Source organism: Rhincodon typus, chromosome 49, assembly GCF_021869965.1.
Source record: "Rhincodon typus isolate 14 chromosome 49, sRhiTyp1.1, whole genome shotgun sequence".
NCBI classification, from domain to species: Eukaryota; Metazoa; Chordata; class Chondrichthyes; order Orectolobiformes; family Rhincodontidae; genus Rhincodon; species Rhincodon typus.
This window is the reverse complement of record NC_063380.1, coordinates 1,624,157-1,641,678: the sequence shown is the minus strand read 5'-3', so window position 1 is coordinate 1,641,678 and position 17,522 is coordinate 1,624,157. Positions and strand designations below refer to the sequence as shown.

At 48.9% G+C, this 17,522-nt stretch overlaps 1 protein-coding gene across 1 annotated transcript in view; it reads left to right on the top strand.

Moving 5' to 3' along the window:
* LOC125488079 (integrin alpha-X-like) overlaps window positions 1-16,995 on the top strand; it is a 17,962-nt gene extending 967 nt beyond the window's left edge. Inside the window, exons 2-11 of the mRNA XM_048620900.1 lie at window positions 699-852; window positions 1,274-1,424; window positions 1,871-1,947; window positions 6,954-7,080; window positions 7,664-7,809; window positions 8,705-8,845; window positions 10,715-10,918; window positions 12,262-12,392; window positions 13,582-13,739; window positions 16,763-16,995. Of these exons, the coding sequence (XP_048476857.1) occupies window positions 699-852; window positions 1,274-1,424; window positions 1,871-1,947; window positions 6,954-7,080; window positions 7,664-7,809; window positions 8,705-8,845; window positions 10,715-10,918; window positions 12,262-12,392; window positions 13,582-13,739; window positions 16,763-16,995 (1,522 nt within the window). The remainder of the gene's footprint in view (window positions 1-698; window positions 853-1,273; window positions 1,425-1,870; window positions 1,948-6,953; window positions 7,081-7,663; window positions 7,810-8,704; window positions 8,846-10,714; window positions 10,919-12,261; window positions 12,393-13,581; window positions 13,740-16,762) is intronic.
* The last annotated feature ends 527 nt before the right edge of the window (window positions 16,996-17,522 follow it).

The following is a 17,522-nucleotide window of genomic DNA, read 5'->3' as shown; positions in this document are numbered from 1 at the left end:
TTTCCTGATCCTCTGATGCTGCCTGGCCTGCTGTGTTCATCCAACTCTACACCTTGTTATCTCAGACTCCAGCACGGCAGTTCCTACTATCTCTGAAAGATAAACTGTGATGTAACATTAACGACAGAGAGTGAGGCCTGACGAATAACAACGAGCATCCATCCTACCTTACCATTAACATCGTCAACAACAACATGGCAAAAACAAAAATCAGACTCAAAATACAGAGACTGAACTGGAACACGGTAACATGTTTTACACCACACTGGAAGCAGTGTGCATTGTTGTGGTCTCTCTATGAGATAGCAAGAACTGCAGATGCTGGAGTCAGAGATAGCACATTGTGGAGCTGGAGGACCACAGCAGGCCAGGCAGCATCAGAGGAGCAGGAAAGTTGACGTTCTGGGTCGGGACCCTTCTTCAGAAATGCCAACTTTCCTGCTGCTCTGATGCTGCCTCGCCTGCTGTGTTCCTCAAGCTCCACACTGTCTTATATGCGGCCTCTGTGTCCCACATTAGACCTAGCTGAGAGCAGTATGTGGACAGACACAGGATTACACACACACACATATATACAGGTACATAATTACACACACAGGCACAGGATTATGCATGTGCAAGCGTACCCCCCCCCGCCCCCACACACACACACACACACACACACATGTAAATGAGGAAATCTCTGTGTCTTTCCCCAGTGAGGAGATCTTTGTGGAGGACAGTGGCCTGAGGACCGACTCCAAGCGGGTCATGGTGGTCATCACTGACGGAAAGTCAAATGATCCTGACACCACGTTCCCTAAGGCCATCCGCCTGGCTGAGGACAAACAAATCCTGCGCTTCGCTGTCGGGGTGAGGCTGCGGCTGAGACAGGGGAGGGGGGGAATGGGATTGGCTGGCATCCCGGTCCGGATCAGCAGACTGAGGCCAGCTCACGGCTCAGGGGTCGGGTTAGGAGTTTGAGGACGTGTCAAGGGTATGAAGCTGGATTGGGGTCGGGGGGTCCGAGGCTGGGTCAGGGGTCAGAGGTCCGAGCTGGTTCAGGATCTGAGGCCAGGTCAGAGGTGATCTGATGTGAATGGTGGAGGCTGGGTCAGGAGGGGAGGAAGGTTGGGAAGAGGTGAACGGTTGGGAAGAGGTGAACGGCCGGGCCAGGGGTCAGGTGCAGAGGGAGAGGAGAGAAGGTGCTGAGCTGATGGGAGTTGGTCTGAGGGGTGTGTTTAACCTGGTCACTGACCCTGTTTGATTCCACATCCCATCACCTCCCTCCCAGGTGGGTCCTGACTTTCAGAGCGCAGAAGGACGACAGGAGCTGGAGATCATTGCCTCAAACTCCACCAACAACACCGTGTTCTCTATCAAAAACTTCAATGCTCTCAAAACCATCCAGGACCAACTGCAGGCCAAGATCTTTGCCATTGAGGGTACTGTCTCAGGGTGCAGGTGATGGAGGTAGAGTGCGGGAGAGAGAGTGAGATTGTGGGGGTGAGGAGAGAGTCAGGGAGAGAGTGTGTGGTGGAGGAGAGCATGTGTGGGGGAGAGGAACGGGGGAGTGTTGGGGTGTGTGAGAAGAGGGGTGTGGGGAATGTGAGAAGGGAGTTGTGGGGAGTGTGAGAAGGGTAGTGTGGGAGACAGTGAGAAGGGCGTGTGGGGGAGACAGAGTGTGAGTCACGTAGAGAGCGAGTGGGGGTTTAAGAGAATGAAGGAGAGAGAGGGTAAAGCAGAGACAAAGAGACTGAGATTGTGTAAAACAGGGAGGGTGAGAGTGAAGGAGGTGGAGTGAGAGGGAGTGAGAGAGATTCGGAGAGTGAGCGAGATTCTGACCATAATGCATAAAGAACTAACTTCCAATTCTTCCTGGGTTCCACAGGGGCCCATGGATCGGAGAACCTCACGTATTTTAAGAATGAAATGAGCCAAGAAGGATTCAGCTCCATCCTGACATCAGTGAGTGGACAATTACCCCTTGAAATAACCGAGAGAACTGGAGCTCTGTCAGCTCCCGCGCACCCGGGCCACCGTCGGCTCCTGCGCATCTGGAGTCAAGCTGCTCTCTCGGAGTGGTTTAGACTAAGTGAGTGACTGGGAATTGGGATCAGGGATTTTGGAAGGAAATGATCAAGTACGAGCTGGAGAGCTGTGATGTCAGGATTACTGATTATCAGGATTCCCAGTTTCAAGTGCAAGTGAGCGTAAGAACAGCAGGATTGAGGCTGGAGAACTGGTGCAGGAGGGAGGAAAGGATTCAGGTGGGATCTGTATGAGCTTAACTGGGACTGGGATGCTTGCAGGGAGCTTTGCTTGGTCTGTTGGGATGTGTTGAATATAGCTCCTTAGGAGGAGCGGGATCCAAGAGATCACACCAGAAAGAGGACTGAGGGTGGGCCAAAGATAAAGGATAGGCTTAATAAGGGAGGATCATAGATTGGACGAACAATGAGTGGAATCTGTTTAGGTGGGCCTCATAAACAGCAAAGGGCAACAGACATTGGTTGGAATTAATTATCAACCCCCAAATAGCAGTAGGTCATGGTAATAATAAACAGGAGATGGGAGAAGTTTAGAAGCTTGGACGATGGCTAACATAGTTATTATGGGGGACTTCAATCTTTTTTATCTCTATTCATTTATGGGATGTTGGCGTCGCTCACTGGCCAGCATTTCTTGCCCATCCCTAGTTGTCCTTCGGAAGGTGGTGGTGAGCTGCCTACTTGAACCACTGCAGTCCTCCTGTTGTGGGTTGACCCACAATGCTATTAGGGAGAGAATTACAGGATTTTGACCCAGTGACAGTGAAGGAAGGGCGATATATTTCCAAGTCAGGATGGTGAGTGGCTTAGGGGGGATCTTGAAGGTAGTGGTGTTCCCATATCTCTGATGCCTTTGTCTTTCGAGATGGAAGTGATCGTAGGTTTGGAAGGTGCTATCTGAGGATCTGCATATAAATGGGATCAACCAACCCGAGCATTAAAGCTGTGGAGGAAAGGTTTTTGGAATGTGTTAGAGGTGGTTTTTTGGAGCAGGAACTAACTCAAGGATGGGCTATTTTAGGTCTAGCACTCTGTATTGAAAAATAGCTTATTAACAATCTTTGGAGATAGCAAGAACTGCAGATGCTGGAGTCAGAGATAACACAGTGTGGAGGTGGAGGAACACAGCAGGCCAGAGGCAGCATCAGAGGAACAGGAAAGTTGACGTTTCGGTCTTCAGGAAAAAAAGAACCTTTAGAGGAGAAAGAAACCAGAATATGATAAGAATTTACATTAAAGTTTAGGTGAGGCAGTTCAATCTGAACGAAGGGGGTTAAATTTACATAAGGCAAAGACTGAAGGCTGGAGGCAAAGATTGGTGGGGGTGGATAGGGAAAATACATCAAAAGGCATAACTTGACATAGGAAAAACAAAATTCCACGATTTACAGCAACTATCCATTCCTTCAATGTGCAAAAACTAAAAAGCAAATAATCAAATGTGGCTAACAAAGAATTTTCAGGATTGTGTAAGGTTAGAAGAAATAGCGTACAAAGTGGCTAGACGTAACAGTAACTCTGAGGTGTGGGAGGTGCTGCGAAGATATAGAAATGAACACCAAGAATCTGATGTGGAAGGGAGAGTAGAAAGTGATTGGAAGCCAGCAGAAACATGAAAATAGACTTTAAAAGCTTCTGCAGGCACATTAAAAAAAAAGGTTTGGCTAAAACAACTGTGGGTTTGTTAAATGCATAATGAGATGAGACTACATGTTGTCATTAATGGGTGACTTTAACTTCCCCAATATTGACTGGGACTCCTTCAGAGTAAGAGGATTAGGCGGAGTGGAATTTGTTAAGTGCATCCAAGAGGGTTTCTTGAAACAATATGCATGTGGATAGTCCCAAGTAGAGGAGGGGCCATACTGAACCTTGTACTGGCTGATGAGCCTGTCCAGGTGACTATTCTTTCAATGAAAGAGTATTTTGGAAACAGTGATCACAATTCCTCAAGTTTTAAGATAGCTATGAACAAGAATAAATCAGAAGGTACTAAATTGGGAGACGGCAAATTATGTCAGTATTAGGCAGGAGCTAGGGAGTGTTAATTGGGAGGAGCTGTTATCAGGCAGGTCCCAATTTGACACGTGGAAACAGTTTAAAAACCTGCTGATGAGAGTTCAAGACTAGCATGTTCCAGTAAGGAGGAAGGACAAGGATGGCAAGGTAAGGAACCCTTGGATAATGAGTGAGGTGGTGAATTTAGTCAAAAGGGAAAAAAGAAGCATATGTAAGGTTTTGGAAGCTAAATATAAGGAATTTAAGGAAAGCAGGGAAGAACTCAAGCAGGGAATTAGGATAGCAAGAAGAGGCCATGAAATGATGTTGGCATTAGGGTTAAAGAGAATCCCAAGACATTCTACAGATTCATTAAAAACAAGAGGATAACTAGGGGGAAGGTAAGATCACTCAAGGATAAAGGAGGGAACTTGTGCTTGGAGGCAGAGAATGTGGTTGAGATCCTAAATGAGTATTTTGCATTGGTATTCACGCAAGAGAAGGATATGAAGGATAGTGAGATTTGTGCGGAGCATGCTAATATGCTAGGGCATTTTGGGATGAATAAAGAAGTGGTGTTGGATCTCTTAAAGATCATTAAGATGGGTCAGAACCCAGGGCCCGATGGTATCTACCCCAGGTTATGAGAAAGGCAAGAGAGGAGATTGCTGCAGCACTTGACCAAGATCTTTGCATCCTCGCCAGCCACTGGAGAGGTCCTGGAGGACTAGCAAGTAGGTGATGTTGCTCCTCTGTTCCAGAAGGGAAATAGGAAGAATCCAGTACACTGTAGAGCTGAGAGTCTCACACCAGTGGTTGGCAAGCTATTGGAGAGAATTCTTAGGGATAGGATTTAATCATATTTGGAAAAGCACTGCCTAATTAGGGACAGTCAGCATGGCTTTGTGCAGGGCAGGTCATGTCTTACTAACTTAATCGAATTTTGCAAGGAGATGACAAAGGTGATCGATGAAGGTAGAGCAGTGGATATTGTCTAAATGTATTTTAGTAAGGCTTTTGACAGGGTCCCTCACGGTAGGCTCATCAAGAAGATTAGGATACATGGGATCCACGGTGACTTAGCCAGGTGGATTCAGAATTGGCCTGCCCATAGAAGACAGAGGGCAGTTGTGGAAGGGTGTTTCTCAGGTTGGAGGTCCCTGACTCGTCGTGATCCACAGGGATCTGTACTGGGACCTCTCCTGTTTGTGATATATGTAAATAACATGGATGAAAATGTAGATAGATGGGTTAGTAAGTCTGCAGACGATACAAAGATCGGTGGAATTGTGGACAGTGTAGGAGGTTGTCAAAGTGGGATATAGATCAATTGCAGATATGGGCTGAGAAATGGCAGATGGAGTTTAATCTGGGTAAGTGTGAGGTGCTGCACTTTTGGAGATCAAATGTTAAAGAAAAGTATATAATTAATGGCAGGACCCCGACCAGCATTGATGTACAGAAGGATCTTGGGGTTCAGGTTAGTGCTCCCTGAAAGTGGCCACGCAAGTAGATCGGGTAATAAAGAAGGCATATGGCATGCTTGCCTTTATTGGTCAGGGAATTGAGTACAAGCGTCAAGATGCCATGTTGAGGCTTTGGAGAAGGTGCAAAAGTGCTTTACCAGGATGCTGCCTGGTATAGAGGGCATGACCTATAAGGAAAGGCTAGAAAAACTCAGATTTTTTTCTCTGGAGTGGTGGAGGCTGAGGGGAGACTTGATTGACGTCTACAAAATTATGAGATGCATAGATAGGATTGATGGCCAGAATCTCTTTCCCGGAGTTGAAATGTCTAATACTAAGGGGCATGCATTTAAGGTGAGAGGGGAAATGTTCAAAGGAGATGTCGGAGCAAGTTTTTTACACAGAGAGTGGTAGCAGTGTGAAATGCAGGGGTGTTGGTGGAGGCAAATACCACAAGGGCATTTAAGGGACATTTAGATAGGCACATAAATATACAAGGAATGGAGGGATATGGACCAAGGCCAGACAGAAGTGATTAGTTTAACTTGGCATCATGCTCAGTACAACATCGTGGGCCGAAGTGCTCATTCCTGTGCTGTACTGTTCTATGTTCTACAACAGTGAATAAAGAAATAGCAGATTCCAAACTCTGCTCCATGTGCAGTCTAACTGAGGGATATACAGACCAGAACTGTGAGCAGTGCTCACAGTGTGGTCTAACTGAAGGGTATAGAGATTGGAACTATACGTTGCGCTCCCAGTGTGGGGTCTAACTGATTGATATAGAGACCAGAACTGTGCACAGTGCTCCCAGTATGGTCTAATTGAATGATATAGAGATCTGAACTGTGGACTGTGCTCAAGTGTGGTCTAACCAAGGAAAATATGTAACAGTTCAAAGTAACACTGGCCAGACACAGCATTTATTGCCTATCCCTAGTTGCCCCATTGAGACGGCGCTGTAGAGCTACCTTCCTAAACTGCTGCAGTCCACATGCTGTAGGTAGACACACAATGCTTCTAGAGACAGAATTCCAGAATTTTGATCCAGTGGCACTGAAGGAATGTTGATATATTTCCAAGTCAGGATAGTGAGCGGTCTGGCGGGGATCTTGCAGGGAATGGTATTCCCATGTGTCTGCTGCCGTGTCTTTTTGGATGGTGCAGTTCCAGGGTTACCCTCGCACTCACTCTCACACTCTCTCAACCACACACACACATACGCAGGCATACACACGCATACGCACACACCCTCATATGCATACACACGCACACACATATATGGTGTGAGGGCTTCCTGACTTGTCCAGCAGGAGGGAATAACATGGCAGTTAGATACAAGGCCTCAGCGAGAGCTGTGGATCACGATCGAGTGTCTGTTCTTAGTAAGATCTGTGTGCAACGATTAAGTTTGTGTTCTCGGAGAGAGTTCAGGGTGACAATTGAGTTTCTGTTTCAGGATACAGTGGTCCTTGGATCACCGGGGGCTTACAGATGGAGTGGAGGAGTGTTACTTTATCGAGGAGACAACGAGACTTTTGTCAACATCACCATTATGGATGGAGACCTCAGAAACAGCTATTTGGGTAAAAGTTACATAAAAACCATCTCCACTGACCCCATCAAATATTCCCAGGACAGCTTGGAGTTAGAGAGTAAAACCCCCTCTGCTCTTTTAAAATGCAAGTTAAGGCATCTCTAATATTTTAAACGGAAATTCAAGTTGCCTCTAGGCTTTTAAACTCAAAATAAAGCTACCTGTACACTCTCCTCATCAGAGACTCCCAGAAAAGGGATAGCATGGGGTTAGACACAGACTAAAGCTCTCCCTACTCTTTTAACCTGTAAGTGAAGCTAACTCTATTCTTAAACTAAACTCAGTTGGTTAGCTAGCTGATGGGCGATGCAGAGTGACACCAACTGTGTGGGTTCAAAGACCATGTTAGCTGAGGTTACTATGGAGGAATGCAACCCGCAAGTTAAATCACCACCATTTGTCGCCCAGCAGTCCGATGGTCCCCGGGATCCAATAATACCTTAACTGGTAAATTTTTAATAATAATTCCAAATCCTTCCTTTAGATGAGAGTCAAACACTTAGCTGTTTATCTCAAATACCTCAACTCCGTTTCAATTGCCCTCAACACTGTCCACTGCAATCTACCGACAGGATACTCAGTGCAAAAGGCCACACGGTCAGGGCTGGATTACTATATTGTGGGAGCACCTCGTTACCGGCACACAGGAGCGGTGGTCATCTTCCAGCGAGGGAGCAATGGCACTTGGGAGAACCGGCAGCGCATTCCAGGAGAGCAGGTAGGACAGTCGACTGCGCACAGAACTGTCAGTCACAGATCAGTGCAGCAGCCCTGCACTGTCGGAGGGTCAGCGCTGAGGGAACGCCGCACTGTCAGAGGGTCAGTGCCGAGGGAGCGCCGCACTGTCAGATGGTCAGTGCCGAGGGAGCGCCGCACTGTCAGAGGGTCAGCGCTGAGGGAACGCCACACTGTCGGAGGGTCGGTGCTGAGGGAGCACCGCACCGTCAGACAGTCAGTGCCGAGGGAGCGCTACACTGCTGGAGGGTCGGCGCTGAGGGAGCGCTGCACTGCTATAGGGTCAGTGCTGAGGGAGCACTGCACTGCCAGAGGCTCGGTGCTGAGGGAGCGCAACACTGTCGGAGGGTCGGTGCTGAGGGAGCGCCACACTGTCAGAGGGTCGGTGCTAAGGGAGCACCACACTGCCAGGGGTTCGGTGCTGTCAGAGCGCCCCACTGTCAAAGAGTCAATGCTGATGGACCGCCGCACCATCAGAGGGTCAGTGTTGAGGTAGCACTGCCATGTCGTCTTGCTTTTGGAAGGGGCTATCTAAGATCTTTGGTGAATTTCTTTGTAGATGGTAGAACTGCTGCTATTGAGTCTTGGATGCTCGTGGGTGTGGTGCCAATCAAGCGGGCAGCTTTGTCCTGAATGGTGTCTCAAACTTTTTGAGTGTTGTTGGAGTTGTATCCATTCAGGCAAGTGGGGAGTATTCCGTCACACTCCTGACTGTGCCTTGTAGATGGTGAACAGGCTTTGGGGAGTCGGGAGGTGAGTTACTCCCTGCACGATTCCCAGGTTCTGAGCTGTTCTGGTACAGATGATAAACAGCTGGCTGTCTTTGTGTTGGAGAAATTCTCATGTCATCAGTAACATTGCATCAACCTGTCTTCCAGATTGGCTCATACTTTGGCTCAGAGCTTTGTACCATGGATGTGAATGGGAATGGAGAGACCGACCTTCTGTTGATTGGAGCTCCTCTCCATCAATATCAACGTTTCGGGGGCATGGTTCTTGTCTGCACGATGTCTCCACAGGTAAGCAATGAGGATTAACCCTTCCCATTCACTGCCACTGTACACAATCCCAATGGATCCAAATGCCTTCCCTTTCACTCCTGCTCTACACAATCCCAATGGACCTAAATCCTTTCCCATTCACTGCCACTCTATACAATCCCAATGGATCCAAACCCCTTTCCATCCAATCTGACTTAACACAATTGCAATGGGCATAAGCCACTTCCCATTCACTCCCACTCTACATTATGAGAATGGGAGGGAAGTGGAAAGTGAGGGAACCAGGGAGGAATGGATGAGATGTAGACAGAGCAAAGGGCCATGGGTGGATGAGTGAAAGGGTGAGGATGGGAACGTGTGAGAAAGGTAAGTGGTGAGGGAATTGGCAAGGGTAGAGGGGAGGGGCAGTGGGTTATGGGGAATAATGGAGTAAGGAATGAGCGAGGAAGAGTTGAAGGGAGGCAATGGGAGAGTGAAGGAGACCACGTGCAGATGACAGGATGGAGGGAGACACAGAAGGAAGTAAAGAGAGAGGAGGAAAGTGAGAGCCAGGGAATATAAAAATCCTGTTAGTCCATCTCTGACTCCCTTTATCTCCTTGCTTCCACTACCCCACCCCTTTACTCTCTCCTTCTCCCCTCCTCTTTCCTGCTCTCATTTCTACCTCTTTATCTTTCTCTTTCTCTCTCTCTCACCATTCCTTTCTTATTGTATCATCCAATCTGTCCTTCCCCGTATCCCATCTCATTCTCTCTCTTCCTCCAACTCTAAATCTCTAATCCTTCCCACCTCCATTCTCTCACTTCCCTGGTCTACTCACACTTTCCATCTCTCACTCTCTATCTCTGCCATCCATCTCTCCACCTCTGTCTACTTTTCTCACACCATCTCTCTATCCTCTCTGTTTTGCCTATCTTTTAATGTGTCTTTTCCACAATCCATCTCTCCCTGATATTCTCGTGCTCTCCTCTCTTTCATTGTTACCCTCTCCCTCCGTCTCTCTGTCCACCTCTCTGTTTATCACTCCTTTTCTCTCTTCCGTGCTCTCTTTTGATCTCCCTCCTCCATACTTTTATTTCTGTCTTGCCTCACCCTCCTTCCCTGTATCTCTCTCTCATTCTACCCCGACATGCGCTGTCTCTCTCTCTCTTGCCTCCACACCTTCTCTCTCCCCAACCCTCTCTCCTGCCATCCTTTCTCACACCCAATCCTCTCTCTATCCATCACCCTCTCTTCCCCCACTCTCTCTTCCTGCACTCTCTCTTCCCCCACTCTCTATCTCCCCCACTTTCTCTTTTCTTCTTTCTCCTCTCTAACTCTGCAATGTTCTCTTTTGTCCCATTCTACCGCTTCCGCTCCAACCTCTCTCTCTCCCACCTCCGCTCTCTCCCACCCCACCCTGTTTCTCACATCCATCCTCTCTCCCTCCCTTCCCCTCTCCCCAAAATGTCTTCCTATCTTTCTTGCTTTCTCCTTCTCTCCTTCCCTTCTCTCTCTGTCTTTGCCCCCAATCCTCCTTGTCTCTCTCTCTCCCCTATTCTCACCTCCCTCTCTCCCTCCTGTCGCCGCCCCCCCACCCCCAACCTCCTCTCTCTCCTTCCTCCTGGTCCCACTCATCCCTTCCCTCTATCTCTCTCCCTCTCCTTCTGTTCCTCTTCTCTCTACTCCTCCCATCCCCTCTCTCACTCCCTCCCATTCCTCCTCACTCCCTCCCATTCCTCCTCACTCCCGTTTCCTCCCCCTTCCCCTTACCGCTCCCTCTGGTGCCCTCTCTCTTCCTTCCATCCCTCCCTCCTGTCTTTCCCACTTGTCCCACCCCAAATCTGGCCTGTCCACCTCCCTCTGCCCCTTCTCTCCCTCCCTCTGCCCCTTCCCTCCCTTGTGCAGGGTAATTTCTCGTGTGGACACTCCCTCCGAGGAGCTGAAGAGAGTGGTCTGGGTCGTTTCGGAAGCTCCGTGGCGGTGCTGAGTGACCTGAATGGGGACGGACTAAGTGATGTGGCGATCGGAGCCCCTTTGGAGGATGAGCATCGTGGAAGAGTCTATATCTTCCATGGGGAGAGCGGAGGAATCAAACTCCAATACAGCCAGGTCAGAGGTCAGAGAGACCTGAATCAGCCATGTCAGAGGTCGGAGTAATCAAACACGCCAGTTCAGAGTGACCTGAAATAGCCAGGTCAGAGGTTGGAGGGACTGGATAGACACGGAGAGGTTAGAGGAACGAGAAACAGTTGGGTCAGATGTCAGGGTAATTGGATACAAAGAGGGCAAAGGTCAAGTGACCGCAAATGAACAGGTAAGAGTGGCCAGATACAGGCATCAGTGGTCAGAGTGACCATGATCAAACGGGTCAAAGGTCAGAGATATTCATGACACAATCAAGTTAGAGTGTGGGAAACAGGGAGGACAGAGTGTGGGGGGCTACAGGGGCGTCAGATGTTAGATTACCAGAAAGTAATGTCAGTGTTTCGCTTAAAGGACGATAGGAAAGTAAAGTGTGAGGAAAATGTTTTCACAAGGGCCTTCTGAAGGTCAGAGACAATATCCCTGTGCATTGTGAACGGAGGAGTTTGCAGAGATAGGGAGGACTGCAGGGGCTGGAGGAGGTTACAGGGATAGGGAGGACTGCAGGGGCTGGAGGAGGTTACAGAGATAGGGAGGGAATGTATTGGCTGAAGGAAGTTACAGAGATAGGGAGGTAATATATTGGCTGGAGAAGGCTACAGAGATAGGGAGGGAATGTATTGGCTGAAGGAGGCTACAGAGATGAGGAGGGGATGTATTGGCTGGAAGAGGCTACAGAGATAGGGAGAGAATGTATTGGCTGGAGGAGGTTACAGATGGGAAGGGGATGTATTGGCTGGAGGAGGTTACAGAGATAGGGAGGGGTGTCGGGGCTGGAGGAGGTTACCGAGATAGGGAGGGGATGTATTGGCTGGAGGAGGTTAGAGGTAGGGAGGGGATGCATGGCTGGAGGAGGTTACCGAGATAGGGAGGATTGTAGGGGCTGGAGGAGGTTACTGAGATAAGGAGGGGATGTATTGGTTGTAGGAGGTTACAGAGATAGGGAGGATTGTAGGGGCTGGAGAGGCTACAGAGATAGGGCATAGCATAGCATTGTGAAAGTTGTAAAATTAGATGGAGTGAGCGTAACTGGGGTTTTGGACGTTGGGTGCTGTGATAAATGATGAGAGGTTGACCCCTCATTTTATTCCTCAACCTTCTCATCTGCCTGAATCTTTTCCTACTCCCTTGTCCCCTTTCTCCTTTGTTCAAGGTCAGTTTGTCTGCATCCCTCCTGCTCAATATTCCTCCTCTACCTCCTGCTGTGTCCTTCCTGCCTCCCTCCCTGTTTCCAGCCCAATCTCCCTCCCTGTTGTCTCACACCTTCCCATTGCCATCTCTCCGTCTAGCCTCCTGTTGTTTTTCCACAGTGTCTCGAGGGGGTGAAGCAGTCTCCGTCGCTGACCTACTTTGGCCAGTCTGTCAGTGGTGTGATGGATGTGAGCGGTGACTTGCTGACTGACCTTGTGATTGGTTCTCTCGGCATGGTGACTGTGTTTCGGTAGGAGCCCTGCTTGACGAGCAGCATATCGTAATGCAGTCTGCTCCTGTACAATGTATACACAGCATCCAGATGTCCACATAGAACCACTCCTCCCCCAACATACACAGACACTCACACACTCTTTCTCTCTCTCTTACACACGCATGCGCACACACACACGCACATACACTACTGCACATATACTGACACATGGCTGCATGCACATGCACTATTGCATCGAGAGACACACACAGAATCCCACCCTCACACCACACCCCCCCACCACCCCCTCTCTCTCAGACCCAAACACACACCACACACACACACACATTCACACACAGGGTCTCACATACTCATGGTCTGTCACATGCACGCGCGCATGCACACAAAAGTTGGGGTGGGGTATGGGTCGGTGTGGAGGATGCTCATGCGTGGGAGTGGAAGAGTAGGGATCAGGGGTGAGGGGGCTATTGGGGATTGGGGGAGGTGGTAAGGGATGAGTGCTGGGGTTGGCGGGTGGTGTGGGGTCTGCGGACGGACTCTGGCTCGGTTACTGTCCAGTCCGCTCTGGGTCAGGATTTTGAACGTAGCAGTCTGTCTGTCTGACATGTCTTCCCTCCCATCCTCTCCAACTCCCCCGTACCCCCGTCTCTTCACAAACCCCTCTGCCCGTCTCTCCTCCCTCCCCTTGCCTGTCTCTCCTCTCTCCCCTTGCCCGTCTCTCCTCTCCCAACTCCACCCCTATCTTCTATCCCCCTTCCCACCCCGTCGTCTCTCTCCCCTCACCCCATCACCTCTCCGCTCCACTTGTTGCCTCTCTCCCCACCTCTTCTATCCTTCTCCCCACCTGTCACGTCTCTTTCCCCTCCCTGTCACCTTTCTCCTCCTCACCCGCCTCTTCTATCCCTCTCCCCACCCCATTGCCTCTCTTCCCCTCCCCCCCATTGCTTCTCCCTCCCCTTTTTCACCTCTCTTCCCCGTCACCCCCTTCAATCCTACCTCCTCCCCCATCTCCACCCTCTCCCCTACGCCCACCCCCTCCCTCCCCTCCCCTCCCCAAACCTCCCCTCCCACAACCCCCTCCCCTCCACTACCCACGGTCCCCTCACCACCCCTACTCTCCCCTTGCCTCTTCTATCCCCCTCTCCACCTGTTTCTTCTCCCTTTCTCCTCTCCACCTCGTGCCCTCCGTTCTCATCCTCTGCAGCACCCGGCCAATCGTCAACTTCTCTGCCAGTGCAGTGTTCCATCCTCAGCCAATCCCACTCGCTCTGTACCGGTGTCACCAGGTAGTGGAGCCCGGCTCACTGATCAGCAACGTCACTGTGTGTCTCCGGATGGCAAGCCTGGCACCGGGGAACCTTGGTGAGTGGCTGGGGTCGATGGGGTACGTGGAGGTCAGAAGCGGGTATAGCAGGACTTGGGGGTGGTGCCAATTTCCTTCCCTGGTGGGGTCACCAATGTAGCAAGTGGGATTTTCAGACAATCGATGACAGAGACATGGTCGCCATTGTAAACGAGATTTGTCATTCCAAACTTGCTCATTGTATTAATTGATAAGTTGATGGAGTAGGCAGATAGGGGCCTGATACAGTTTAATGTAGGGAAAAGTGTGAAGTGATGCACTTTGCTTGGAAGAACATTGAAAGACAATATAAAACAAAGCGTACAATTCTACATGGGGTGCAGGAGCAGAGGGACCTGCGGGTATATGTACACAGGTCATTGAAGATGGCAGGACAGGGGGAGAGAGCAGGAAATAAAGCATACAGTGCTCCTAGCTTTATTATTAGTAAAGGCATAGATTACAAGAACAAGGAGGTGATGTTGGAATTATATAAGACCATTGTTAGAGTATTCTGTACTGTTGTGGGTGTCACATTATAGGAAAGATGTGAATGCTTTGGAGAGAGATTACAGAAGACATTTGCGAAGATGGTTCTAGGAATGAGAAACTTCAGTCTAGAGGATCATGAACAAGTTAGGTCTGTTCTCCTTGGAGAGAAGAAGGCGGAGATGAAATCTGATGAAGGTTTTCAAAATCATGGAGCGTCAGTGGTTGGGAAATTTTTGGAAAAGACTCTCCGCGACAAGACCTATAAGTGTTTAGGAGCAAGTGGACTTATTAGCAATAAACAGCATGGTTTTGTGCCGGGGTGGTTGTGTCTCACTAAACATCTTCGGGTTTTTTGAGGAGGTGATGAAGACGATTGATGAGGGAAAAGCAGTTGATGTTGTCTACATCAGCAAAGCCTTTGACAAGGTCCCTCAGGGCAGTGTGGTACAAAAGGTGAATCACATGGTATCGGGGTGAGCAGGCAAGACGGATAGAGGACTGGCTTGGTCATAGGAGACAGAGGGTAGCGGTGGAAGGATGCTTTTTAGAATGGAGGGCTGTGACTAATGTTGTTCCACAGGGATCAGTGCTGGGCCCTCTGCTGTTTGTTGTTTACATAAATGACTTGGAGGAAAACGTTGCTGGTCTAATTAGCAAGTTTGCAGGTGTCACAAAGATTGCTGAAGTTGTGGATAGTCAGGAGGACTGGCAGATGATACAGCAGGCTATAGATCAGTTGGAGGCATGGGTGGAAAAGTGGCAGATGGAGTTTAATCCAGACAAATGTGAGGTGATGCATTTTGGAAGATCATGTACAGGTGGAAATTATACAGTGAATGGCAGAACCCTTAGGAGTATTGATATGCAGAGAGATCCGGGTGGCAGGTCCACAGATCACTGAAGGTGCAGCGCAGGTAGATAAGGTAGTAAAAAAGGCCTATAGCACACTTGTCTTCATTGGAAAGCACAATGAGTCTAAGGATAGACAAATTAGGCTGCAGCTTTATAGAACTTCTGTTAGGCCACACATGGAATATTGCATACAATTCTGGTCACCACACTACCAGAGAGGGTACAGAAAAGATTTACCAGGTTGTTGTCTGAAATGGGAGATTTTGGCTATGAAGAAAGGGTTGAATAGGCTGGATTTGTTTTGTTTGAGGGGTGACCTGATAGAAGTTTATAAGATTGTGAATGACATGGCTAGAGTGGAAAGTGTGGGGCTTTTACCAAGGGTGGAGGGGTCAACTAGTAGGGAACACAGGTTCAAGGTGCGAGGGGGGAAGTTTAAAAGAGATGTGCAAGGCATGTTTTTCACATAAAGGGTGGTGAGTGCCAGGAACGAGCTGCCAAAGGAGGTGGTGGAAGCAGACACAATAGCAGCAATCAAGAAGCACCTGAATGAATATATGGATAGGAAGGGAATGGAGGGATATGGGTCCCGTAAGTGAAGACCGTTTTAGTATGGAAGGGAAAAAATGTGTAGGTGCAGGCTTGGAGGACCAGGGGGCCTGTTCCTGTGCTGTATTGTTCTTTGTACTTTGTGGCTGGTCAGAGGAGATAGGGAGAAGCTGTTCCCACCTACTAAAGGAACAAGAATGAGAGGGACGTAGATTTAAAGTGATGTGCAAATGAAGCAAGACTGAACCAAGGAAAAACCTTTCTCAGCAAGTAAGTAGTTAGGCTGTCAAATGCACTACCTGGAAATGTAGTGGAGACAGAATCATTTCAGGCATTCAAGAGTGGTATTGAGTTGTTGTTTTGATCGAAATGATGTGCAGCAATATGGGAAAAGGCATGCGATTGGCACTGGTGCAGGTTTCAAAGATAGGGAGGGGTGTGGGGCTAGAGCAGGTTACAGAGATAGGGAGGGGTGTAGGATTCTGTAGGGAGTTAAAGAGATAGGGAGCAGTGTCGGTGTCTGGAGGAGGTTGCAGAGATAGGGAGGGGTGTAGGGCCTGGAGTTGTTACAGAGATTGGAAGGAGTGTAGGGGCTAGAGGAGGTTACAAGGTAGGGAGACCTGTAGAGGACGGAGGAGGATACAGAAATATGGAGGGAATGAAGGGGATTGAGGAGGTTACAGTGATGGGGAGGGGATGTCGGGGACTGGAATAAGTTACAGAATTAGGGAAGGGTGCAGGGACAGGAGGAGGTCACAGATAGGGAAGAGTGTAGAGGTTTGAGGAGGTTACAGAGATAGAAAGCTGAATCCTGTCCAGCCACTGGGAATAGTTTCCACTCATCAACTCGATTGAAACCACCTTCATAATCTCAAACACCTTGATACAACTTCCCCCTCCACATTCTACACTCCGAGGTGATAGATCTGAGTTTCTCCTGTTCTTGGCACATGATCTGATGAATCTAACCCCCAGAAATTCCTGGTGAATCTCCCTAAGCAGCCTCTCCGGCCAGGACTGAAATCCTTAAGGGCAAAGTGCAGAATTATCGATGGAGTGAGTGAGCTGAGTGAGTGTGCATTCAAATGGAGCTGGAGTCACGCTCCTCTTTAAGGACTTTAATCTCCATAGGTGCCCCCTGTCTTTACAGGTGAACTCAAAGCCAATGTCACGTATAATTTGTTCCTGGACTTTGGACGGCAACAGGGCCGAGCAACATTCCTGAGCTTTGCCAGAAAATTAACCACCAATAGACTGCACTCCACGAAGATGACGATGTGTGAGCAATACACCATTCATCTGTCGGTGAGACACGTGTATCTTCCGTCCCCAGAATCAAACACCCCATTACCGTCTCAAAATCACTACTGTCAGTTCCACTGAGGGTCAGTCCTGAGGGAACACCACACTGTCAGAGAGATGCTGACAGATGTTGCAATGTTGGAGGATCCGTGCTGAGGAGGCGCCGCACTGTCAGTGGGTCAGTGCTGAGGGAGAACCGCACTGTCGTGGGTCAGTGCTGAGGGATGTTGAGGTGTAAGGGAGTAATTTGCAGCAGAGCAGGGAGTACCTTCATATAGAGTCACAGAGTCACACAGTGCAGAAACAGACTCTTCGGTCCAACCAGTCCATGCCGAACATAATTCCAAACCGAACTAGTCCCACCTGCCTGCTTCTGGCCCATATCCTTCTAAGCTTTTCCTATTTCTCTAGCCAAGTATCATTTAAATGTTGGAATTGTACTCACATCTACCACTTCCTCAGGAAGTTCAATCCACACGTGAACCACCCACTGTGTAAAAAAAATTGCCCTGCATCTCTTTTTTAAATCTCTCTTTGATCTTTATGTCGTCATTGTCTACAGGAATAGTGCCAGAAGACTGGAGACTAGCAAATGTTGTCCCCTTGTT